This window comes from Caretta caretta, chromosome 4 (assembly GCF_965140235.1).
Source record: "Caretta caretta isolate rCarCar2 chromosome 4, rCarCar1.hap1, whole genome shotgun sequence".
NCBI classification, from domain to species: Eukaryota; Metazoa; Chordata; order Testudines; family Cheloniidae; genus Caretta; species Caretta caretta.
In genome coordinates, this window is record NC_134209.1 from 71021971 (window position 1) to 71049774 (window position 27804).

A 27804-nucleotide genomic window follows, 5' to 3' on the forward strand; every position below is an offset into this window, starting at 1 on the left:
CGACTATCCTATTCATGAACTATACATGCTCGACAAAGTCAAATAGTTAACAGCTGCAGCTGGTTTCCAGGATTTAAAAAAAAAAAAAAAAGACAAAACCCTAATAGAAACAAAATTTATTGTAAAACAAGGTGAAACAGCAATGACTTTAGCTGAGTTCCTGCTCTGTAGTTCTATACAGAGCATAATGCTCTCAGGAAAGACAAAACAAAATGATAGCATAACTATGCAGATGTTGCCTCATTAAAATCGCTTTCTCTTGATAATTTCTGGTTTCCAGCTGACAGGATGAGTTTCTTCAGTCTGGAAAAAAAAAGTAACAAAAATAAAGACTGAAATTGTAGTAAAATTATTTTTAACTGTAAACTAAGCTATAATTATAGTTTATGGTTTAAAGATTGGTTACACATTACATACTATAAATTTCATAGATACACTATATTCATATATTTATAATATTGAACAGTTTATGTATTTGCTTTAGCTAGAATTTTACTAAAGAATGCTCAGTGGCTTCATATACTCATTAACTCTGTTCCTCCTCCCTTTCCCACCACTGGAAGTCCTGGACGAATCTCGTTTTTGTGAATATTTTGGGTGGGAGAAACAAGATCATGAGAAGTCAATGACAGGTTAAGAAGAATGTTCTGGTGATCAGGGCACAGGACTGGAAGTCACCAGAGTTGGGCTCTACTCAGTTCTGCCACTGATATGCTATGTGACCGTGGGCAAGTTCTTTAACCCCTGTGCCTCATTTCCTCCCAAGTGGGGAAAACAGCTACCTCCAAGAGATATTGAGCTGCAAATTCATTATTTGTGATGCACTCTTAAATCCTCAGATGGAGGGCACCATGTAAGTGCAAAGTAACATTATCTAACCCTATTCATATCTATTATTTGTACTATAGTAGTGCCTAGCAGACCAGAAAGTCCAAAAACTATGATTAGATTCCATGTATTACACACACTTATTATATAGAGCGACTATACAGTCACTGATCCCATTCCTTGATGTACACTTTTAACAAAGTGTAGTATTTTGAAAATGAGTTGTCTACACTAGATTCCAGTCTGCTTGCCTTATAAACTATTCTATAGGGTATCATATAAAGAAGAGTAATATACTCCTTTTAAACTGCATCTTTGTCTTGAAGATTACTATCAGGCACACCACTACACTGGCCTCAATTTGCAATGTACACTCTTTTTGGAATAAGATAGCCCCACACTGCATCACAAGGGGAGTTCTGTATTTGAATAGATGGACCTCCTTTAGACAGGCTTGCTATACTACAGTTAACAGTAGTATAACAGTAGTTAACTAGTGCAGAAGCTAGCCACAGTCCACATATTATTAGACACGCTACTATTTTCCTCTTGGATAGAAATATTGCAACCTTAACCTGAATAAAATAGCTCTGCAGAAAACCTGACTGTTAATTTTGTCTTGAAACTGTGGACTTCAGGAAAATGCAATTAAGACACTTCAGCATACCGCAGTATCATCTTCTCTGTACACTTTTATGGTTTTATCAGCTTCAGCAGTGAGCAATCTGCTTTCTGACTGGTCAAATGCACAAGCAAATATTCCTGATTCACTGTCCAAAGAACCAGGCTGTACAGCTGCATGTACTCTCTGGAAATTATACCCAGTTCTCCAGTCCCAAAGATGCATAGTGCCATTATCAGCTGAAAGAGAGAAAAATCAGTATGTCATTAAATCCATTTCTGTCACCCTTTCTAGAAGAGTAGTACTCTGAACTTCTGACTAAGGCATGAGGAAATCCACAGGTTTGAACTGGTTAGCCAAAACACTCAATTAGAATAGTTTATTGCATCTCAGTAGATTCCCCATTTCCTTTTGGTTTCCTTGTTCCCTTCCCAACAAAGAGGGAGGGCTGCAGCTCCCTCTGGAGTTCATCTAAGTTTTCCTTAGTCTGTCTGGGAACAGATAAATGATGCCGGAATCTTGAACTCCAATTCCCCACTTGGTAGCATATGGCATTACAAATGGGATGGTATTTCTATACTCAATTATGAATTAATTAGAAACATTACAGGATTTATGACCTTGCATAAGTTTAAATTAGGTCTAAATTAGCAGTTACCACTCAAGAAAGATCTTGGAGTCACTGTGGATAGTTCTCTGAAATCATCCACTCAATGTGCAGCGGCAGTCAAAAAAGCAAACAGAATGCGGGGAATAATTAAGAAAGGGATGGATAATAGGACAGAAAATATCACATTGCCTCTATATAAATCCATGGTACGCCCGCAACTTGAATACTGTGTACAGATTTGGTCGCCCCATCTCAAAAAAGACATATTGGAATTGGAAAAGGTTCAGAAAAGGGCAACAAAAATTATTAGGGGCATGGAATGGCTTCAGTATGAGGAGAGATTAATAAGATTGGGACTTTTCAGCTTGGAAAAGAGATGGCTAAGGGGAGATATGATTGAGGTCTATAAAATCATGACTGGTGTAGAGAAAGTAGATAAGGAAGTGCTGTTTACTACGTCTCATAACACAAGAACTAGGGGTCACCAAATGAAATTAATAGGCCGCAGGTTTAAAACAAATAAAAGGAAGTATTTTTTCACACAATGCAGTCAACCTGTGGAACTCCTTGCCAGAGGATGTTGTGAAGGCCACGACCATAACAGGGTTCAAAAAAGAACTAGATAAATTCATGGAGGATAGATCCATCAATGGCTATTAGACGGGATGAGCAGGAATGGTGTCCTTACCCTCTGTTTGACAGAAGCTGGGAATGAGCGACAGGGGATGGATCACTTGATGATTACCTGTTCTGCTCGTTCCCTCTGGGACACCTGGCACTGATCACTGTCGAAAGACAGGATACTGGGCTAGATGGACCTTTGGTCTGACCCAGTAAAGCCATTCTTATGTTCTTATGTAAAGTTTATAGAAGCGCCTTCAGATTAAACTAGAGCCAATATCACTGCCAGTAGCGTCAGTTTAAGGGTAGTTCCATGGATCTGAGATCCATGTTTGGAAAGACCCATTATCAAAGCAATGTTTCAGTTATGATACATGTGCCACCTAGTCAAACCAGAGTTTAATTTGTGCACTAATACCAGCCAGATATGGAATCCAGACATTTCAGGAAGTGTCTTTTCTAAGGTAAGACTTTAAACATTAATGTATCTTATTTCAGCGTTAGTTTCTTTGAAGTTGTGGCAGACTGTGCGCTGATTTTCAAGAACACCGGTTTTTGTAGGGTCCCAGTTTTTTAAAGAAGTCTTTAAAATATAGTTCTGACTAGAACAGCAGTTTTGATCTGTGGAAAGAAACTAGTTTCTCCATAAGCTTCAGCTATTTCAAAGGAGCCGCCTACAGAATAAGATCAGGCCAGTTTCATACTAAAACCAGTACAAATGCTCCTACAAGGCCCTTGCAGAATTTATCCTTCAAAATCATCTAGAATTAAATAAAAAAGAACCCATTTTTAAAAGCTTTTACCGACACAATTTGCATAAATCCTTAAGGCTATGAACTATTATTTATGATGACAAATACAGATTTAATTTATATTTTTTAAAAAAAGCCCACTTACCTGTATTTAAAATCAGAATAAACTGACCCCCCTATGCTTAACACTACACTAAATGTGTCAATAACTAACATTTAGGTGTTTAAATAAAGTATGATTCTCCTCTGAAAAGTGATTTCTCTCAATGACTTCCAGAGCAAACATGCTCCGTTTACAAATAAAAAAATGTTTATCACTAACAGTCTTTCTGCAAACTCATCATTAAAGGAAGGAAAAGCTGCATTTTCTGGCTCAGGTATGATTCTGTGAACCAAATTCTACCCTTGGTTACACGTGTACAATAGATTTGCCCAAGTGAAACCAAAGGCAGAATTTGCCCCGGCAATTGTAACTTAGATAATAATTCCTTGAGTAGTGCATAAACTAGAATAGAATCTCAGTTCACTCTCCCATAGCTGTACTGGTTCTTCAATGCTACCAGAAGTAAAAAGAAGAAAGTAAAAAAAGTTGGTCTTGTAGTTAAGGCACTGGACTGGGACTCTGAAGATCTGAATTTAATTCCTACTTTGCCTCTGGCTCCCTATGTGATCCTGGGCAAAATGACAATCAGTTCTCGGTCTGCAAACAGAAGATAATATTTCCCTTCGCCCACTCTTCATCTGTCTCATCTATAGACTGCTAGCTGTCTAAAGTCATACACTACCCTCTCAATATGTTTGTACTGTACCCTAGCAGAATGGGGCCCTGATTTCAGTTGGGACCTCTAGGAGCTTCCCTGATTACTTTACTTATTTTACTCATTACTTAGACATGACTGAGTACATATATATATATACTGTGACAGGGTCAGGCCAAATGGCTACAGGAGAGTGATAGAAGGCGGATATATTAGCCCCAGGTTAAGGTAACAGGGAAGATTCCAGAACAATCAGGAACTTTCTGGAAACAATTAAGGCAGACAGGCTGATTAGAACACCTGCAGCCGATCAAGAAGCTGCTAGAATCAATTAAGACAGGCAGGCTAATCAGGGCACCTGGGTTTAAAAAGGAGCTCATTTCAGTTTGTGGTGTGTATGCAAGGAGCTGGGAGTAAGAGGCGCACTACTGGAAGACTGAGAAGTACAAGCATCATCAGACAACAGGAGGAAGGTCCTGTGGTGAGAATAAAGAAGGTGTTGGGAGGAGGCCATGGGGAAGTAGCCCAGAGAGTTGTAGCTGTCAAGCAGCTGTTACAGGAGCCACTGTAGACAGCTGCAATCCACAGGGCCCTGGGCTGGAACCCGGAGTAGAGGGCGGGCCCGAGTTCCCCCCATCCCTCCAACTCCCTACTTGATACTGGGGGAATTGACCTGGACTGTGGGTTCCACCAGAGGGGAAGGTCTCTGGCCTGTTCCCCGATCCACTAGGTGGATCAGCAGAGACTGCGGGGATTGTTCATCTTCCTTTTCCCCACGCTGGCCAGTGATGAGGCTAACTGAGTGAATGGCAGATTTGAGCCATGGAAGTGGTCAAACTGAGGGCTGCTGTGAACCTCTGAGGCGAGCAAATCTGCCAATAAACGCAGGACCTACCAAGGCAGAGGAGGAACTTTGTCACAATACATAAACATATAGTTTTGACAGTACATCTTTACATCAAAATTATTTATACTGCAGCACTTGATTAACCTTGCTATTGAAAAAAAGTCATCAACTTGGGCTAATCAATGTTCTAATAAATTAACTAGTAACAGATATAGTTAAGAATTACTCAGCATTCAATTAAATAATATACACCATTTGTAAAATTTGATGGGAGGTAGTTTCAAAAAAGGTAGATGGGTTCAATGTATGGAGAAACAAATAGTGAAATGTTAACACAGCAATGTGGTTACTTTCTTCAGTTTAAAATATATACATACATACAGAGTAAGACAGACTTTGATACACTAGGCTGAGCCAAGTAGATTCTAGTGTATTCATTAAGGGGCAAATGCTGCCTATCCAGCTTTCAGTATCACCATGATATCAAAGATATGCAAAGCGCTTTCAGGAAACAGAACAAACGCTCTTCTGCTGCATATGAAGTGAGGGGTTAGGATCTGGTGGGCTTCGCAGGGACACATGCACCTTGTGTTTGCGGAACTCCACTTCATGCGCACTACCATGCAGTGAGTGGGTAGGAGTGAGGCAGAAGTAGGCCAGGGAGATCTACTGCTATATGGATTTGACCAATCCAACCCACACCTATAGACAACATATTAAGAAGGCAATGGATGCGTCAGGCTCAAGAGTGCAGTGGGGTCCACAGGGTGACTCTGCAGCCACTCCATAGCAGCAAGTGGTGAGTAAGAGAGAGGACAGGGACTCCTCTTCTTGCTCTCCAGGGGTTACTTAGCCCACCTACTTAAGATGCATCTTTGGCTAAGGATTTAGGCTTAAACGCATACACATAGAAAAAAATCAGGATGTTTAAATTTACCTCCTGATACCAACACTCCATCAGAATTCACAGCCAACGTGTTGATAATAGCATTATGACCAGAAAGATTTTGAATGAAGTTTCCATCTGGGAATTTCCACTGTTTAATGTTATCTGGAGAACCAGATGCAAAAGTATAACTGGAACAAGATGAGCACAGTAAAGGAGAGTTAAAAAATAGTTAAATCATATCATTTTATTAATAATTCATTTCAGAGTAGCACATCACTCCTAAAGCTACAGTTGTATATGGCAGATGCTGATTGTTACTTCCAAAACTACTTTATCACTAAATTACCATTTTTCCAAAAGAGCCAGTTTATAAAAACAAACTTTTATATTTACATACATTTATATACATTACTTTCTTATAATGCAAATGTTCGTTGTGTAACTCTGCTATGTTTCACTACGTTTTTCATTTTATTAATTGGATTACATAACCACACAACCACATGAAAGGTATTTTTGTTTGTTTTGTTTTCAGGTATGCATTAATGGTGTAATGAAGATAAAAGTTTCAGAGAAATAGTAATTCTCAATAAGAACACATGAACATTAGCTTTTACAGTATCCCAAATTTAAACTGTCTTGCATTTTTATTCTGGCAATACTCATGCATAGAAGTACTATCAGAAAAGTTAAGAGACACAGCATTCTCAAAAGATCTCTCACATTACTGGACAAGTGCACTTTTGCAGATTTCCTTGTTGAGAATATTGAAGACCAAGAAAAACTGCCAAGATGGTCATTCTTCTAAATCTATGCAACAGTGTGTAAGGCACCTCTACAGAGAAACAGTTAACTTCCAAAAGCTAATTTGTATGAATAGCTGAATCACCCTTAAATAACTTAGTTCCCTCATTCTCAAATGAGTCTTCACATATTTGATCTGGGCAGCAAAGTTTAAAAGCATCTTAGAATATTTTTAATCAGGCATCCTCAAAGCAGTTCACTGACTTTTTAAAAGAAATAGTCATACCGAACTGGGGTTACCGGTCAATTAATCCAGATAAAGGATAGGACAGATCAAGTAAATTTAGAGTTTGTGAAAGGTTCACAGCTGACAAGGCCTTGGGCTGAAAGTTTTCTAACAAACAAATATAAGCTCTCTAGGTGTGAGAGGGTAGTTCAGTCTGTGTTCAACACGTCTTCAGATTCTCTGCTCAGATTCCTAATAATGATAAGAGAGGTGGCTCTTTAAAATGTTCAGTACCGGAGCTGGACTGGAACCAATTCACTTCACACAGATTCTGAAGTTTTGTAAGGAGGAGACTGAAATTAAAAGGAATCAGATGCAGCCATATCATAATCATGTGTCATCCTTTTCTAAATCATTAATAGGGTAGGTATCCTAGGAATCTTTATTGGAATTATGCTTCAATGCATAAAACACTTCTAACTGAGGGAGATTAGGAATGGGCAGATTATCTATTATTATCTACTAGACAGATTATTCCATAACTACCTACTACAGGGCTTTTTTTTACACCTGCCTTAGAAGCATCTGATACTGGCAAATGCAGAGACAGGATACTAAACCTGACAGCCCATCACCATGGTATTAACTACTCTCAACTCAGGGCTTGCGTACAAAAGAAAATTTGCAAAACCTTCCCCTTTTCTTTCAATAAAGATTCAGCTCCTTCAACATTGGGAGTCCTAGTGCCACTGGTGGAAGTACAGTGTCAACTAACGCTGGTGCTTAAGAATCTACAACAGATCTCCACAGCAATGCTAACCCCCGTGGAGCTGAATCGGTGTTAATAACTGCTTCTCAGATACCTTAAATGCAATGGTTTCCTGTTGAGTATATATTTTTGAACTCTTTATTTGCTAGACTGGGTAGTACATATAAAACTAATGTTCTACAACATATCTAATGTTAGCTTGCTTCTCCTGTCACATATTACAAACTGTGAAGGGCTAAAGGAACGAGGAAAACTTACTGTCTTGGATGCAATACAACTGCTCTTACAGATTTCTTGTGATTTGTCAAAGTGACACGAGTTTTTCCTGCCACTAAGTCCCACAGTCGTATTGTGGTATCATGGCTTCCTGTGATTTAAAAAAAAAAAAAAAAAAGACAAAACCAGTATATACTATAAACACTACCAACTTTTGTTTGGACAACCAATTCTGATATACAGGAGTTGCTAATAAATTAAAACAAGACGTTTCATCCTAAAAGGGCTTGACAAACATACCAACTAGATACAGTGATCTTTAATAAGTACTGATGTACAGCCACCTCTGAAGTAAAACATATTGGCTTTTAACAGTCAACAGCAACATTATAAATATTTAAGAGAAGGAATGAAGATTATCTGATCTAGTTTGAAACTAGAAAGAAATGCAAGTTGTCATCATGCAACTAAGTTGGATTTTGACCATATATGGCTTTTGGTATACTGGGGTTGACGCCTCATTTTTACACTTAACTGTACAATCTGAAATTCTTCCCTTTAATTTTTTTGTATTTCCTCTTATTTACACTGTATTAATACACTGTATTATTTAAACTTACATTGACTCTTCCCCTTGCGTGATTTCATGGACATGAAAAGAACCACCCAAACATCATTTTACATATTAAATGAAAAAAAAAAAAGTAAGAATATTTAAAGCACAAGAAGAGTCCAGAAATGCAGAAAGTGAAGTTTTCATTGAATAATACATACTACCTATAATTAGGCACATTACTAACAGGCGAACTAGTAATTGGAAATACTTTATATGTGCAGTGTTACTATCAGAACCTTTACTTCTGCATCACCTGACTTGTACTTAAACACAAAACCATATTTTTGCATTAATGTTGCAGGGTTTTTTTGTATTACATTAGCTCCTAAGAGACCAGAGCCCGGCACAAACATCACAATATATGGTCCTTGTTTGCCTCCAACAGCTTACCAACTAATTTAATACAAGACACAGCAAATTGGAAAACCAAATGTGATTAATTGGGATTAATCAATGAAGGTAACAGTGATATGAATGTGTGCTTATATAGAGGAGTTATATGCACAGTTAGCTGGTTTTGAGTAATTCAATTTGGGAAACAACATATACCATACCGGTAATAATCTGTGGTTCCGCAGCTTGGCACTTCACTGTTGCCACTGCATTTGTGTGTCCCGCTAATGTATGCACACTGGCTTTTGTCCTCACATCCCAAATCTATGAGAGCACAGTAAATTCAATTAGTCAAGAAAACATATGTTCATCATTTTTTAGGTCCTATCATTTATTGCATGGCTTACATACCACAATCCTGAAAAATGAAACTACCATACTTTTGACTTATAAATTCATCCCAGAACTATGCAAGCTGTTGAAAAAAACATGGAAAAGCTGCCATTCAATGTATTCTAAGGAATCAGGACAACTTTATTTAAAGCCAGTCACCATAAAGCTGTACTACTCTCTCAGGCCAAAAAACTTTAAAGACTAAAGGTTCTTAACTGTCTAAATAATATATATTAGTGGACTCAGCTGTAAGTAATATATAAGAATCCACTAGCCCTCTATACACTGTTGAGCACAACTCAAGGCTTCAATTTTAATCTATAAAGACCAACATGATTTGGATCCTGATTACCAAAACAATCCCTCTTTCCATGAGCCATTGTAGGACTTGAAATTAGCAGAGGAGCTCAAGAGTTAGAAGTTCCTAGATTTAAATGCCTGGAAATTGGAGGCAGAGTGCTCTTGGTGGAGAGCTCTCAATACTGGAATTTTTGCTCATTCATTGGTCTGTCAGAGCCCAAGTGTGTTGACCTTCAACTTGTGGTTTTCACTCAGGTTTCTGTCTGACCAGGGCAGGGACTTAATGCAATAAGTGAAGGTACAAAAGGTATGGCATTTTTGGTAAAGGAGTTCATGTAGATAATTCAACTTTCCTACTTATGTATTAATTTTTGTATGCTTACAGGTTTTTTAAATTATAAAAGTGGACATGTAACAAAGTTAAATCTCACTGTTTTACGTACTCGTGCAGTTGAATCTCTGCTACATGTTACCAGCACGTCTATTGTCGGGTGCAAGTCCAAACCATAAACTGCACTTAGATGACCATGGTAATGCCTTATAACCTAGATGGATAAATAGACTTTAGTTAACTGGATATTTAAAAGGACAATCTTTCATTCATTGTGCCTTGACCAAAGAAGTCTAAACTTACCTTATTATATTCAAGATCCCAGCACTTCACCTGTTTATCTTCTCCACAAGAGAAGAGGTACGGACTTCTTCCACTTACTATCACCCCTCGTACAGTACTAATGTGCCCCGTCAAAGACAATTTTAATTTGCCACTAGCAAGGTCCCAGATCTGTATTGATAGATACAAATATTTGTAAGTTAACCAGATATCAAAGCATTATATAGTTATACCCTAGGCAAATCTATCATGCATAATTAAGGTTTAAGAACTAAATTAGCATATAGCCTTATCTCATTAGCATCATCGGGTCTAGAACAGTGATACTCAGACTAAAGCTCATGAGCCACAAGTGGCTCTTGAATGAGTCTCCTATGGCTCTTTGCAGCACAAGTTATTAAAACACTGTGATTTAATTCTTCTTCTTAGTATATGTGCAACATGCCTCAGCTGGAACATGACCAAGATTCATCATTGAATTTGGTCCACTGGTTGGATTGTTGGCTTCCTGACCTGGTCGGATACTGACAGGGAACGTGACATGAACACTTAACCAACCAATAAGGATACTTTTACTGTTATTAACCAATTGTAGTTGATAAAATATTTGGTCAGTATTTTGCGGAGAATAATTATAAATAATTTATATACACCTTTTTCCTATCTCTATATCTATCTCGTAAATGAAACGATGAATTCACATATAGTGGCTCTTTTGGTTAATGTTGATCGTGAATTTGGCTCCTGAATCACTGAGCTCTGAGTATCAGTCATCTAGAGGTTTCAATATTAATGCTAATCCTGATTTTGGAATGTTCGATGAATCAGATCTCACACAGAAAGTAATCCTCCAGAAGAAGATGAGTGGCGGGATAGTGAAAGAAAATGTGTTTTAGAGCTGACTGTTCTGTGCATGACAATCAAGAAACCATTTCCAACAGCTGAAAACATTTAAGAAGCGAGTGAGAAAGTAAAGTTAAACTGGAACCATAATTCGCCAATCCTTCCTTCCATTCCTTACCTTTATAGTTCTGTCAGCAGAGCCAGTAACAAACCACTGATTTCCTGGTTCAACTGCAATACATCTCACCCAGCCCAGGTGACCACTGATAACCTTTAGAAATAATAATAAAAGCCTCCTGAATCAAAATGAAGGTACATCTGTTGACATAGTTGTTGTTAACTCTACTTCTGAATTTCCATCAATATTAGCCCAAGAATTATAAGGCTTCACAATAAAATCAGAGATCTAAAATTAGATTTGGAAAATAAAGTTAAATATTGACTGAAATAGAAGCAACATTTTCAGAAGAAGAAGAATGGACACTTAAGTGTCAAAATATGAGAAACTGGGGATTTGTAGTGGGAGAGAAACCTTCACCATTGATTCAAATCCATATCAGGTCAGAAATTATTGTAGATTACCATTTAGATTCCTCAGGCAAGGACCATGTCTTGGCTGCCTCTCTTCTATATTCCCATACAGTTTACATGAACTACCAGTACTCATTCAACAACATTTACAGAAAGATGTCATCAGCTGACTGACCATTATAGCAGGGAAGTAAATCTGGCAATTTCAGTCCAGTTCTCCCCAGATAGGTGTGTCCACATAAAAAAAATACAATCCATCACCACTGGAATTAACCAGCAACCTTGTTGGGTTGATGCACCAATTAATGAGTTGATACCGAGAATGAACTACCATCCCATTTGTGATGGGGTGTGTCCACCCCACACAGGTGTAGAAGGGATTAATTGTGCCCTGCCCTACAGTGGAAGTGAGTCCTCTAAGGGGCCTAGAGAGGCTACAAGGGAAACAGCCAATGGGAGAGAGGCTGCAAGGAGTAGTTAATCGGGGTTCAACGGGCTCACATAAAAGGATCTGCAGGGACAGAGTCAGTCAGTGGGTAGGTGGAGCTCAAGAAGAGGTGACTGTGTCCCTAGAAGGCAGAGAGAGCTGGAGTACACAGTGGCACAGCAGGCTATTGCGGGGACACCGACCCTGAATGAAGGGGGCATTGAAGGACCCTGCAGGGTAAATAAAGGAGCTTCAGGACAAACTGGCAGCTGATCAGCAGGCCTTGCAAACAGCAGAAGGAGACTTAGTGTTCCAAAGCGAATGGCTCAAGTATGTTATGGAGGAACAGGAAAATGTGCGCCTCCAGTTGAGGGAAATAGAAAAAGCGAGGGATGATCTGCAGTCACAAGTTAGGTAGCTACAGGGCTGGGTGTATCCATACCTCACCCTGAGGGCTTCAGGCTTGAGAGGGAGGGTGTGTGATGGGGTGTCTACCCCACGCAGATGTGGAAGGGATTAATCATACCCTGTCCTAGAGAGGAGAAGTGGAGGTGAGTCCTCCAAGCAGCCTGGGGAGGCTGCAAGGGAAAAAGCCAATGGGAGAGAGGCTGCAAGGAGCAGTCAATCAGGGCCCAGTGGGCTTACATAAAAGGAGCTGCAGGGACAGAGTCAGGAGTGAGGACTGTGTCTCTAGCAGGCTGAGAGAGCTGGAGTACTGCTGGCAGGAACCAGGGGAGCAAGGAGCTCCTGGCTGGCTGCTGAGACTGGACAGCTGAAGGCCACAAGGTGAGTACTAAGAAGGTGTCAAGGCTGTAGGGAAGTGACGCAGGGAATTGTAGCAGGACAGAAAGAAGGTAAAGAAGTGCCACACGAGACTGCTATCTACAGTGTCCCTGAGTTGGGACCTGCAGTAGTGAGAGGGCCTGGGTTCACCCCATTAGCCACTGGGGAAGTGGTGGACTATGGACAGTGATACCCATCCCCAATCACCAATACTACCCAAGGCTGGAGGGCCGACTCACGAAGATGATGCTGCGGTTCGTGGAGTGACGTCGGTCTGAAAGTGGAGCCGATCGCAGGAGACGTACCACCGGAAGAGGGCGCACCCACTGGTGGAGCTAATCCCTAAGACAGCTAGCAGGAGGGCATAGCGAATAGACTGTGATATGCCCTCCCTAAAGTTGGCTCTTTCAGTTGTGGGGTGAGAGAAAATGACATTACAGAACAGGTAGCACCTGGGCAAGGGTAAATAGCAAGAACTTCAGTTTCCAGGGTAATCCATCAAGGACCTTACAGAAGCATTAAAAATCAGTTTTTAAAAAAATCCAGTAAAATTATAGGCTACGTGAACATGAAGGAAAAAAATAACTGAAAGGCTATCTTTATTTGTATTTCCATAACCATAGCTTTAGGCCACGTCTTCTAAAGAATACATTCTTCATTGAATTATGTGATAGTAACATCTGCAAGAAATACATACATAGCTATAGAGCACATATTATATAACAGATAGTGGACCAGAGACCAGTGATCAAGTCCTAAGGCCTGCTGGTTCAAAGTGGCCTTAAAACAGCTGGAGACCACCAGTGGCCAATTCCTCTTGCATAGGAAAAACTTTCCACCAGTGGAGCGCTGGTGGAGGTAGCGCTGCTGCCTCCTAAACTAACCACTCCCCACATCCCCCACCCAGCATAAGGGGAGACTGTGGGCATGTCGGAGGCATTCTGTGAATAGGCATGAGAGGAAGTATGGTAAAGCAGAGCTTCACTAAACCTCATCGTCCTGTTGCTCTATTTTCTGGGCAGCGCTGGATCTGAAAGCCACATTCTATTTTCTGTGGCTATCACTCTCCACTATATCAGAGAGCAGCTCCAGCGTAGTGGAGAATCAGGGCCAGAGTGCTAAAAGAAACTGAACCCAATCAAGGCTCCCCTGTACACATGGGTTCAATGCATCTGGTGAACCAGCCTTGCTCCCTTTTGGAGCTAGTGCTGGGCCATGACTGATCAGGAGCTGCAGGCAGACTACGGTACTCAGCCTTCCACCATGTCACCTTCAGTTATATACAATTATTCTCTCTAAAGTCCTGGTTTCCTTATTAAACTGTCCCAGCCACTATTCACTTGTTTCCTTTTTTGACTCTGTTGCACCAAAAATAAAATGTGCCTCTTAATTTTTATAATTAAATTGCTGCAGAGCTATAATCTTACATCATACTCTTACACATTCCTTTGTGCTCAACTGTTTTTCAAAAAGACTTCTCTTTACATTAACCATAGGTTCATGGATAATAAATCTTCAGTAAATATTTACAAAATGTCAAGTGTACATAAAAAGGCACTATACACTAGCTGAACTGTGCTAACAAGATAAGATACTCCTCTGGTAACTTAGCATTAGTGAGATTTTCCAGTCTCTCACAATTAAGTCTGATCTTCCTTCAGTAACCAGACCATTTCTCTGAGCACGGAAGCTACTTGAGTTTCATAGTATGTAAACTTTTCCTTTAAGTAATGTGTTTATCTAAAGGGAGTATTTCATTGTTTTCAGTTTGTTTTTTCTACCATATACCTTTAGAATTTTTCCCCTTCATGCTTATTTTTCCATATACTCATTTCACAAGGTATTCAGATACCTTGGTGATAACTGAGAAATACTAATTGGTATCATCTGAGAGAATAAAATTAAGGCAACAATTAACATTAATGCAACATTTAGACTGAGCTCAAGCACATATAGGTCAAGCAGTTCTAAATGAAGTGATAATTCAACAGTGTTTAGACAGTATTCACGTTAGGTAAAACTGGTCAGATTTACTGAAAAATTCTCCAAAAGTGTTTGTATTTAAAAATTATATTAATGTTTTTATTTCATTATGATCTGTTAAGACTGTTAGAGCAGCAATTGCAGGGTTGCCTACTGGAAATATAGTCAATTTTAAAAAATTAGTTAAAAGTAGTTTCAGGTTGTGACATGACCAGAAAGCATTAAACATCCTACAGGATAACTTACTCAAATTCAAGCCTTAAAAATATATGGGGAGATAATGTTTGTGTTTTTGTGTATTTACATATATGTGGGTAAAGGTCAACAATGTAATCAACAGTCCCTGTCTATGCTGTATTCTGATAATTCAGATATCAAAAGAACATCCTAGCTTCTAAATGAATTGTAAACAAGGGATATCACTGTATTCATCTCTCTTTGAAATGTATAGCAAATCACCTGTGAATGGTGGAGGAACAGGCAATTGCCTTATGTTAATTTGTATATCTAAGTATCCGTGACAGGTTTCAGAGTGGTAGCCGTGTTAGTCTGTACCAGCAAAAACAAGAAGGAGACCTCGTGGCACCTTAGAGATTAAGAAATTTATCTGGGCAAAAGCTTTTGTGGGCTAGAACCCACTTCATCAGATGCATGGAGTGGAAAATACAGGAGCAGGTATAAATACATGAAAAGATGCGAGTTGCCTTACCAAGTGTGAAGTCAGTCTAATGAGATGAACTACTTCAAAGTTGCCCTAATTACCTATTGTTCCCAAAGGTGTCAAAGAAGACTTGAAATTGTATAAAAGATCCTTGGGTCCCAATCCCTTTTAACTAAGATCTGCTTAAACTTCATCAGGGGAAGTTTGAGTCGCAATATTGAGGTCCCAGTTCAGCTGGAAACACCTTGAATATGATACTGGACATTGGACTATAACCTATGGACTAAATTCTAAAAGAACTCTTTGCAACTACAAAGCTCACCATCTCTGCTATGTATCTGAACCTCAAGAATTGAACTCATGTCTGTATGTACATTGATCTTTTAACCTATACTCTCTCTCTTTTCTAATAAATTTTAGTTTAGTTAAGAAGAACTGGCTATAAGTATGTATTTGGGTAAGATCTGGAATATTCATTAATCTGGGAAGTAATGTGTCCAATCCTTTGGGATTGGTAGAACCTTTTCTTTTATACGGTGAATAAGATTTTCATTAATCTTAATCGTATTTGACTTAGGTAACCAGGTGGAGGCCTGAGGCTGTGTTACTTTAAGGGAACTGTGGTTTGGACTTCTAAGTGACCAGTAAGGTATAACAGAAGCTGTTTAGTGCTGACTTGGTAAACCTAAGTATTAAAATAGCCACCAGCTATGGGGTTGTCTGCCCCATTCTTTGCAGTTCACCCTAATTGAGTGACCTCGGCTGGCTTCCCTGGGAATCCGGTCACACAGGTATTACATCTGTCCAGGAGTCACTCTAAGTTTCTCTCTCTCTCTTTTCTTTTCACTCACTGTTAAAGTGAAAGACCCACACAAACAAGAGGGGAAAATGAATGTTTATAAACAATATGCTGCCAAACCTGTGAAGTAAACAAAATGGGAAAAAACTCTAAAATAGTTTATTCTAATTTCTCTTTTCAGGTGATACCTCTAATAGGCTGGAGGTACACTCACATTTCAGACAGAGGCTTGATTTTTAAATTGACTGTCTGTTTAATTCCTTTTTGGGGTAAGATAAGTAAAATTTTAAAATATGGGCTTGAGTATATCTATAGAAAATGTAATACTCCTTTTTATTTTGTTGCATGTTTCCAACTTACTCTGTACAGTTTCCATGGTGGATGCCATTGAGGTTTGGGCATTGTTGGAGCTTTCTTTGCAATCAACGCAGAATTTTTGTTCCCACCTGCTTCCATCAGAGCCTATAAATTGAACAGAAGGTTACGATTATGTTCTATGACAAACACTCTCCACTCAACTCTGGAGTTTCTTGCACCCCTTTCAAAGCCTTGAGGATGCACCTTCCTCTCAAGGCTTCACATTTTGGTCAGCCTCTTTCCATCAAGATGACTGCATAGGACTGCTACATGAAGCTAATTACAGAATCTGAACCCCATTTAGTAAAAGATTACATCATCAATATTAGAAGAGTTATGTATTATAAGAATCTCACCATGGACAAACCAGGAGGCTGTGCACGCTCCGGAATCCCGGCATGTCTGTAAATATCACCCACACCAGCAGCAGTACGATTTCCCTCTAACCTGGATAGAGAAAGAAGTTCTGAACTATGAATAGGAAGCACTTTAAAATAGTGAGGGAAAACTTAGGGAAACTTAGGGAAAAAATTGGGTTTGTTAAATCTGGAGAAGAGAAGACTGAGAGGGGACATGATAACAGTTTTCAAGTACATAAAAGGTTGTTACAAAGAGGAGGGAGAAAAATGTTAACTGCTGTGGATAGGACAAGAAGCAATGGGCTTAAATTGCAGCAAGGGCGGTTTAGGTTGGACATTAGGAAAAACTTTTTAACTGTCAGGGTCATTAAGCACTGGAATAAATTGCCTAGGGAGGTTGTGTAGGGGATTTTTAAGAGCAGGTTGGATTAACACCTGTCACGGATGGTCTAGATAATACTTAGTCCTGCCTTGAGTGCAGGGGACTGGACTAGATAACCTCTCGAGGTCCCTTCCAGTCCTAGAATTCTATTCTATTCTAATATGCCTTACTCAAAAGTTAGATTAAAATCTGTAAAGCATTCAAAATATTTTTATTGAAGAATTTTCTTTTCTTTGCAGATCTCTGCTCAGCTTGGGCTCTCCATAAATCTAACATCTGGTCTGAAGCCAGCTGAGAGAATTACAATGTGGATTCTTACAAACTGGTGATGAAAGAGGAACGACCACAGCATAAGGGGTTTTTAAAGCACAGGGGCACGAGTGGAAGTTGTATAAAAAGAGGCCCCAAACATTATTGTGCACAAGGCAAGCACTGTTTCCCCCCCAATACCAATGCTGACAGAGTAATCTGACACCAGGAGGCACTACTGTAATAAACATTAGCCATTTCCTCCTAAGTTCCAGCTTCAGAGATTTCATTCCATTCCAGAGAACAAGAGATCCAAATAATTTCCCCAGCTCTAGATATCTGGTGCTAAAGTACATAGTGCAGCCACCAGCTTTTCTTATTCAGGGTCAGTAATGAAATTAAGGTAAATGATCACTTGGAATCTACTACATTTTTTTAAAAAAGTTTTTTTTAAAGGGAAATGTGATGGAAAAGCAAAAAAATTGTCAGGAAGACTCATAAGGCCAGTGTAGAATTTAAAACTACCCCCCCCCTTTTTTTAAACGTGTTTCTTTCTCTGGTACTGTGTGGGGAAAAAACTACAAACTAACAGCAGAACCTGGTGATATACATAGTGCTGTGAAACATAAGAAAGTAAACAGACTGAATTAACAGGGAAATTCCACACACCCCTCCTGTTGTATTAATCTCAGGTATTACTTTTGTAAGCCTTGCTGGAGCTCTAGGCATAACTAACAGTGTGAACCAAATGCTGTGAACTACAATAGGTCTGGCCTTGGCAAAATAACACACTAGATATTGGCTAACCAAGTAAGCGCATTCCTGACTGGAGAGAATGGTACAAGAACACCCAGAGTTTTCAAATAACTACATAAACACATTCTTAAGAGATGGTACAGGAACACACCGATTGCTCGTAAGATAAGGATGGGTTGACAGGCTAATGGAAAAGGATGTTTTACTCAAACTAGCACGTACAAGGATAAGGGTGGTAACTAACCATGTTGGGAGTGTAATACATAACTTGTTTGTATCAATGAACAAAAGGAGAAGCCATAGGAGGGGCACCTTTGTCCAGCTTAGGGGACAGTGGACACTCCAACTGCTGTCTGAGCCGGTCCATTTCACAGACATACATTTGTTAGTGTACCTGTAGCTTCTATGGGGTGCTAGGACAGTGCTTCATCAACAATAAATTGACCAAGCACCTTCATTACTGAACTGAGCTTGTTGTCTGTATTATGAGTAACATCAAGGTTTGCTGAATTAGCAGGCTGCATTCTCTGCTGGTGCTAATAACATCAGAACTCCTCAAATGGAAGCATTTAGCCAGTGGCGCACAAACTTTTCCAGTCGTGGCCCCCCTTTACCATTAACAGAATTGGTCCATGCTCCCCCTCCATTACTGGACAGCCAGGCTTCCTCAGCAGCTGAGCTTGGGCTGAAGGCAGAGCTGGGGGAAGAACTGGGGATAGGGGAGTCGGGGACAGAGGTGGAGCTGGTCTGGGAGTGAAGGAGGAAGGAGGGCAGAGCTGGACTGCAGACAGAGCAGGGGACAGAGTGGGACTGGAAGCATGATGCTCCCTCCCTGTCCCCTACTGGGGCTGGAGCCAGCCCCACTGTGCTCTCCCCCGGAATGTTCCTCTGCACTCCCCTGGGTGCGCACCCCAGGTTGGGGAGCACTGCACTAAGCACTTGTAACAGCCAAGCAACCCCTGGATAGCGTTACCATGGCAACAACATTCCAGCCTTCAGCATTTAACTTTTACCAAGAATAGGTAAAAAAAAAATTAAAATAACTTCAGGAAGGTGTGATTTTAAGTGGAAAGTATCCCTTTAAAGATATACTAAATGTGAAGCCCATGTCTGACTATCACATGTTTTGATTGCCGGAAGGTAGATCGAAAGTTATCAAGGATTTCTGTATAGCATATCAAGAAAGAAGTTGTTCTTATGAACAATTAAGTTCCATGAAAAGTTAATAGATACCAGCAATGAAAAATAAAACTATTTTGCTTGAAGTAGGGTATCCTATGTTATTATGAGTTACTGTGTGAACAACAAACAATAAAACTGGAAAGAAGATTATTATTCACACTCAACAAATATTATGATTAGAGATGTACAGAACAGAGAATATATAAATGACTGTGAATCTGCACTGGAACTGGGGCCAAAAGAGAGAGAAATTACAAATCAGACATAGAACCATGTGAGTAGGAACTGTGATGATTGCAAAACAGCACAGTAGAATTTTTTTGTATATTAAAAGAACAACACTGCTTATGGGGCTGGATTAAAACTTATAGGTTGCAGAAAAAGATATGTAATCAGTTACTGCAAGCAAAAAAAAAAAATTAGCTCAGAGTTAAGACCAAAAGACTGCCTTCCACTTTAGTGTCTTCCCAACCACCATAATCATCATCATCATCTTGAGAACACAATACTTTTCTCAAAAAACCCACAAGCATTGAAAAGCCTGGCCATTCCAAGTAAAGGTTCTGCTTAAGAAAAAACAAAATATATGCAAATGCAGTTATAGTCACCCACATTCTTCCTAATAGTTCTACTTCCGGATTCTGTGATAACACTACTCTTCCATCCAAACAAATTAATCTAACCACCACAAAAAAATAAATTCTTAATCTTAAAAAACCTGTTTAGTGGAAGGCTAAGCATACTATAATCTGATTGCTATGTGTGACACTACTGGAGCAAAATTAAGATTGCTTGGGTGACATTAATTTTTGCATGAGAATATTCTCTAGTGATTTAGTATTTAACTGCAAAATGTAATCTTAATTTGTAATTTCCAAGCTAATGTTAGTATTTTTATTTATTGATTTAAAAAGAAAAGTGGATCATTTGGGGGTGTTCTTGTCTGAAGAAAGATTCTTTCTTCATTAAATCCAGGTTATGTTTTTTACCTTGGTTACAGGTTATTAAAAAAATGTTTAAGAAAATAATTTAGCAGTACCTGGACTGAGAAGGAGGAAGTGCCACAGCTAAGGACTGAGCAGCTGATTCACTGGGCATTCTCTGGATCTTAGTGTCTGCTGTCAGAGCCACACCTCATAAAAGAAAGTTACAAAAAGCACAAATAAATCTGGTCAGAGATCCATTAGCATTTTTAAGGAGTACTTGTGGCACCTTAGAGACTAACCAATTTATTTGAGCATAAGCTTTCGTGAGCTAGTGAGCTGTAGCTCACAAAAGCTCATGCTCAAATAAATTGGTTAGTCTCTAGGGTGCCACAAGTACTCCTTTTCTTTTTGCGAATACAGACTAACACGGCTGTTACTCTGAAACCTGTCATTAGCATTTTTGTATCTCCACTGTTACATATAACTGAATATTTTGGTAACAAAGAAATCTTTGTCATTCATTGACACAGCTGACAGATAAGAATATTGCAAAGCTAAATAAAATAAGGTTATTGTTCATTTTGGTCCAAATCCTTTGCATGGTGACTCAACACTGTACAGGGGCACATTCAGGGCTTGACTGGCAGTGGTACGGCTCTATTACAAGAGACAAGAAATGCCTACATAGAGACAGTGTGCAAACCCCTTCCCCTAGACATTGTGGAACAGAGAACCCAGCATGGGTGGAGTCTGTTTTGGAGTAAATTACAGAAGAGACAGCAAGAAAACCCATAACTTTCTAAACTCACTGGCTGAGACTGTAGGGGTAGTGTAGGAACTATAAAACCTTCAGCCCTCCATAAATTGCAATATTAGGGGTTGGGAGTGAGATTCTGTCCCCTTCCCTTAAGACATACCTGTTCAAAATGCTTTTACTGTGCTTTTGCACAAGGTTAGAGAATTTGTTCCACCTCTCTTAACCAATGTTTTAAGTATTGAACACTAGCATTCAGATTAAATTAATTTTTCCTACTTCCAAATGACAGTTTCAATGTCTCCTACTGCATATACTTTGATAATGAAACTATACTTTTCCAATTCTATGAACAGTAAAGATGGCCCACTTTCTGAAACATTCCATTTAAACTGTAAAAATATATGGGGTATGATACCACAGACCTGATTCAAACAAAACTCCCACTAAAGTCAATGTAGTTGAGGCATCCTGTAGATACGCAAAGTAGAAAATATTTTATAGCTACTGCCTATCTATTTTTCATAGAATCATAGATTATCAGGGTTGGAAGGGACCTCAGGAGGTCATCTAGTCCAAACCCCTGCTCAAAAGCAGGACCAATCCCCAATTAAATCATCCCAGCCAGGGCTTTGTCAAGCCTGACCTTAAAAACTTCTAAGGAAGAAGATTCCACCACCTCCCTAGGCAATGCATTCCAGTGTTTCACCACCCTCCTAGTGAAAAAGTTTTTCCTAATATCCAACCTAAACCTCCCCCACTGCAACTTGAGACCATTACTCCTTGTCCTGTCCTCTTCCACCACTGAGAATAGTCTAGAACCATCCTCTCTGGAACCACCTCTCAGGTAGTTGAAAGCAGCTATCAAATCCCCCCTCATTCTTCTCTTCTGCAGGCTAAACAATCCCAGTTCCCTCAGCCTCTCCTCATAAGTCATGTGTTCTAGACCCCTAATCATCTTTATTGCCCTTCGCTGGACTCTCTCCAATTTTTCCACATCCTTCTTGTAGTGTGGGGCCCAAAACTGGACACAGTACTCCAGATGAGGCCTCACCAATGTTCTCCATAACTTTCTTCTAATATAGCCAGTCAGAAGAGTTTCATTAACACCCAAATGAGAACATCCTTATTAAAATTTATCAATAAAATTCACAGTTGAAGCTAAACCTATCCAGTCTAGATCATCAGCACAAACTGTGAATTTCCTGAATTTTTAAATAGATTTTATATCATTTGTGTGTGAAAAGTAGATATTTTTATATAAAATTTTACTCACCAGGACCAGGTGGATATGGATGTGTACCTGTTATCAAATATTCAAGTTCTTGTCCTAAATAACAGAATATTTTCTTAATTATTGCTTTTTATTGTAATTTTCTTAATTATTGCACTAAAATAAATTATCAATTACAAAAATCGTAGCATGTCAGCAACCAGCAAAAATGGCAGTTGCATCTAAGTTATAACACTGCAGTACCTGAGTGCTCCCTATTTTCCTTTGTTTCTTTTACTCTCCACTGTGTAAGTAAGATATCTGATATTGATCAGAAAAACACCATTCTTTGAAATGCTGATGTTACCGCTTATTACCAACAATGACTTCACTTTAGGAACATTAGTCCCTCACAAAAAATCTAAAAAGTATATTTCATACAGATAAGGATGCATTAGAGAAGCTCAACCAGCAAGAAAAAAGATTCTGTTACCCAACAAATGAATGTTCCACCTGGAATGTATGAGAATTTTAGAGAAGAGCTAATCAGGTTATTAAGCTAAGACAATGAAATTTATATGAGATTGGAGAACGAAAAAAAGGAAGGCAAATACAATGTTTTTTTTCCTTCTCTTCTTAAGAGAGTCCTCACCATGCCAGCCTCTCTCACTACCTGTCACTCTCTCAGAAGGTTTTCAAGCAAGATCTTTTGAAAAGAAAATCTCAACTACAGTATGAAGATGTGAGGTACTCTTGAGAAAAGAGCAACATATCACAGTAGAAGGGATCAACCAGAAGTTAAAAAATCTTAAGGAACATTTCATGTGCCACTAGAAGAGTTTTTAACAGAAAGGGAAAAGGGATTCCTCCTTCAATGAGTAATTCATACTTAAATATAGGATATTTTCGATACCTACATATCTAAAGGCAGTTGAAAAAGTTCTATATCACTCTTATCACACATTCTTTACCACCACCATTGGTGGCAAACTAGAAGAACACAAAGTCTTGTTTTCTCTTTGCCACCTACACGAAATACCCATTATGTTTTTGAATCTTATTATTTGCATAACATTGTATCACAAACAGATAAACACCTTCCCTGTTCCAAACAGTTTATGTTGTATGAACATACGCCAGTAGAATACAAGACAATGAAAAATAGAGGTTTTCCTTACAAATATTTCCCTCAGGTTATATCATAGCGATCTTGAAATTAATTTTGGTTAACTAGTAATGGCACACTAACCTTGATTTGCAGGATACTGTTTATGTCCATAGAGATCCCCTGTATTCGGAGAATCCTTCTCTCTAAAATTTTCCTTCAGAATAGGCATGTGCAGCACAGAAGCATAATCTGTGCGAAGCTTGATTGACATCTTTAATTTGTGGCTGTTTAAGAAAACAACAAAATATATTAAATCTTGATCTTCTAATATATTATTAATTTAAAAATGTTTATTTTTAAAATATTTTTAAATATTAGCTATGCTAATATTTTCCTTTCGTTATCACCAGATAGCAGTTTTGCCCAAGAGTCTGAATGTACACTATCAGACTTGGATGACAATTAGAGCTAGTCAGAAATTTTTCAATGGAACTATTTTGCCAAGCCTGAAATGTCTTACAGAAGTGAACCAGATTCAACTACCTTTTGCAGAAAAGGGTTCTTACAGAAATCTGCCTGGTTCCCCACCAGCTCATCTGGCAGTTGCTGGGGTCCCTGAGCTTCCACAGTCTGAAGCTCCATGGCAGTTACGCCATGCAGGCTGCCCCAGAGCTGGCGATCCCAGGCTTCCAGGGTCCACAACTCCATGGCAGCCCCACCATGGCAAGGCTGTCTAAGTCCTTGTCACAGAGCTGAGAGCCAGACAGCCCTGTAAGCTCCAGACCTAGCCAGGATGGCTCTCAGAACATAGGCTCCTGGCTTCACAGCAGGGAACCTGTAAGCTCTGGGAGCCTCAGCTTGCTATGGAGCTGGGAACCTGGAGGTCCTGGTACTGGCTTCCACACTTCATGGATCTGGGGAGCCCCACCATGAAGACTTCCCTGGGACCAGGAATCCCAGGGCTTCCAGACTCTCAGGCTAGCTGGCTAGGAGTCTGGAAGCCCTGAGGTCACTGGTCCAAGGGCACTCTTCATGGTGAGCAGCCCCAGAACTACAGACCCAGCAGCTGCTGACTGAAAATGATATTTTTGTCAGTTTCAGCACTACTAAATGTCAATTTCAGACAGCAGCTGCCTCTCCCCAGATTCATATTTTGTTTTAGAAACACCATGTGTAGGTGTTTCCAAAACTAATTTTTTAGGGGAATTTTCAGTTTATAATTAAATCAGAATTGGACCAAATTCAAAAATTTTTAAATGAAACCAAATTTGAAGTGAACTGGAAATCCTGAGTTTCAGCCAGCGCTAGAAACAGTTGCAAAGGAATGCCTGCCTCACATTAACGTTTTTAGACATACCAATTATTTTATGATGGTTGTTCTTACCTTACATCATCTAATGGTATAGGCTTTGCATTATCAGCCACAAACATATCATGGGTTCTCTTCAAGGATCTGAACACTAATGTGTGCACAGAGTGTTTCTGCACTTCCTGCAGAGAAGATACATTTAATTATACATGTGGCAAGAATTTAATTAAAAACCTGAAAATGGCAATGAAAATTGCAGTAGTGATTCTTGCCTTCTGTATGTAAGAAATGGACTCTGTTTAGTTTGCTAAAGTACACAGTTGTGCTTGAGTGCTAAAAAATATAATTTGGTGAGAGAGAGTTTCATCTCCAAATTTAAATCAATAATTAACTACTTCTCCCTTTCATGGGATACTGTGATGATCAAAAATAGCTAGCCAAAACTCTGATCAACATTCTGCGTTTCCAACTATAGGCACATAGGTGAATTTAATGAAGACAAACAAAAAAGCTTTTCACTCATGCTTGCCAGCTCCATTTTTATAAGCAGCCAAAAAGCAAGTGAGTCACAGAGCAGAACTCCCTATAAATTTTATTTTATTGCCTAAATAAACAAGCAAAAGAAAAAAAAAGATTTATAAAGTGCCATGTACATTATGTCACCTTTGTGTATGCCTCTGATCAGAAAACTGTACAGAGGTGTTATTCTGGGCTCAAAATCAGTAGCACTTGTTTTCATTTAATTAATCAAAGTGTTTTCTTTTTTAAAAGAAAAGGTCTAGAACATTATTGAGCTGTGAACAAGAACTCATAAACAGATTAACAAAACTTTAATGGTAATTCTAATATCAAATGTTAGTTTTTCTACCACAACTGTATTAGCATTTTATCTTTCCCGAAGACCTAGGAAGAGGGCCATGATTCGCAGACAGAGATCAAGATTCAAAAACATTAGGAATGTCTGAGTGACGTGCTTAGTACCATCTACACTATATCTCTCTTTCATCAACACTTAAGAAATGTGTCCTTTATAAGTGCTATGAAAATAACGGCAACTAAAGCATATATTAGTTTCTTTTACTATGGGAACTGAAACCAAACTAAAAACAGAAACAAGAATTATAATAGATACTGGAGTAACTATAGTCCAATGAGAGGAACATGGACCGAGAGTCAGGAAACTATAGTTCTATTCCTAGTTCACTCGCTGATCCGATGTTTAGCTTGGGACAAATTACAATCTTTCTCATGTGCCCCACTTGTAAAATGGGGACTGACAGTACTCTTCACCTTGAATAAAGGGCTCAGTTCTTGTCACCTAACCTCAAAAAATATAGAAGTAGGAGCCCAGAGATGGATGGACAGAACAGATTAAAAGCATGTATAGACTGCAAAGTCTAGGACTGTTTAGTTTAGAAGCACAATATACTGACAAAAAAAAAGTCATAGATAGGCAAAATAAAAATGCTGCTTGTGAATTTATTAGAGTGTGATTTAAGGATATTACTTCCTATATTTTGACATGTGATGTTGACAATGTGTGTTTTAACTATTATCAAGCTTTAACTTTTTGAATCAACATCTACGGTCATTAAATAATTATTGTCCGACTCTCCACCCACAATTTCCTGGAACTGTGAAAATGTATATGGATAAAAATAGGAATGAAATACAAATAAAAAATGGATATTATCTGTCAAAATGATGGAACAAAAATCTAATTCTGCCAAGCCTAAATATAACTCTACAACATGGATTAACCAGATAATCTGCTGGTCTGATCCGGTACTGCAATTCCTATGTTTGATGATGATACTTGCTTTTGTAAAGTACTTTGAGATCTATGGCAGCTAATACTTATTATCTGATGATGTGACCTATGTGAAGTGAGTGGCTTTCTGTCCAGTTTCACCTGCAAGACCTCTATATAAACGCCACAGCATAATCTTAACCACTTGTCAAACCCATTGATAATGTCAACGGAGACCAATGACCAGAGAGACCGGCAGACTCGTTGTCGGTTTTAAAGCTGACAGGGCAGCACAGGGGTGCTCGCATTGCTGCCAAGGAGCAGGGCGGCGACACCTTCCCCGAAGGGTTCAAAACGGGAACGTTTTCTGCTGTAACTTGCCAGCGACCAGCGGCCTCCGAGGCGCCTTCGCTTCGTGCAGACGGTACCCTGGGGCGAGGGGCAACCCCCCCGACCGGGACCCAACACACTGGTCCCCTCCCTCGTTACTGTACGCACCACAAGGGCGACCGGCAGCTGCCCCAGAGCCCGGTTCACCGCCACTGCTGCGCGAGGCTGGCGGCGGGCGGGTTCGGTCCCACGGGGGATGCGGGGTCCCAGCCTCGCCCCCACGCCTCGGCCTGCGGCTCAGCTCATCCCCGCGCCGGGCGGAACAAACCCCACCACGGGGCATACCGGAAACGGGGGAGGGGGCTAATCGCAGCTTCAGGGGCAGTGGGAGGCCGGAATCCCCCGCCCGCTTCTCCGGGCCGGGCGCTCCTCGCGTCGGCAGCGGCAAGCCCCTCACCCTGGGCGCTGGGGTTTCGAGGGCCCGACAGCCCCACCCACAGGGGCGGGCCGAGACCGCTCTCTCACCTCCACCATGGTGCCCGCTGCCCGCAGCAAGCGAGTGGCCGCGCACCGCCTGCCCGGTCCGCTATGGAGACACTTCCGGCGCCTGCCCGACTGCCCCGGAACTGACGTGCTGACAAAGACGCATGCGCCATCGATCGAGACCCGGCAGCGCTGAGGGGACGGGGCGCGCGGCCGCAGAAGGGACGGGGGCGGATCGCGCTGCTTGGGGAGCTACGGGTTCGAGTCCTTCCACTCCCCGCGTGGTGCCCAGAGCGGGGGGTGGAAGGTGTCAGGATCCGTTTCTGACGCTGCTGCGCCTAGAGCGCTGGACACGGCAAGGGGCATTGGGCGCTGCGAATGGATGAATGTCTCTAGCCCACAGCAAACTACACACGCAGCGAGGGGGCGTGGTGTAGGGCCCCTGAGTTCAGGTGAGCCTGGCCTGCCGAGCGCTATCCGCG

General features: G+C 40.1%; 1 protein-coding gene across 2 annotated transcripts; it reads right to left on the reverse strand.

Annotated features, from left to right (window-relative positions):
- Positions 1–101: 101 nt before the first annotated feature.
- Positions 102–27485, reverse strand: PLRG1 (pleiotropic regulator 1). 2 transcript variants are annotated; one of them, XM_048847437.2, is made up of 15 exons: positions 27365–27485; positions 24835–24941; positions 23592–23734; positions 22406–22459; positions 20489–20582; positions 16878–16968; positions 16525–16626; positions 11159–11251; positions 10159–10308; positions 9968–10069; positions 9053–9155; positions 7925–8033; positions 5976–6115; positions 1496–1689; positions 102–303 (listed from the first exon to the last, which is right to left on the reverse strand). In XM_048847437.2, the coding sequence occupies exons 1-15, from the start codon at positions 27371–27373 to the stop codon at positions 244–246; spliced, it is 1551 nt and encodes a 516-aa protein (XP_048703394.1). In that variant the 5' UTR covers positions 27374–27485; the 3' UTR covers positions 102–243. The 2 variants fall into 2 exon arrangements, with proteins under 2 accessions (XP_048703394.1, XP_048703396.1); XM_048847439.2 differs by lacking the exon at positions 27365–27485 and adding an exon at positions 27185–27315.
- Between the last annotated feature and the right edge of the window lie 319 nt (positions 27486–27804).

What these genes read in the sequence shown, in the direction of transcription:
- PLRG1 (XM_048847437.2), bottom strand. An exon ending in AGCCTCCTGGTTTGTCCATG is followed by an intron (nt 16,627 to 16,877) that starts GTGAGATTCTTA and finishes TTCAATTTATAG; the next exon opens with GCTCTGATGGAAGCAGGTGG. An exon ending in GGGATCTTGAATATAATAAG is followed by an intron (nt 10,070 to 10,158) that starts GTAAGTTTAGAC and finishes TTATCCATCTAG; the next exon opens with GTTATAAGGCATTACCATGG.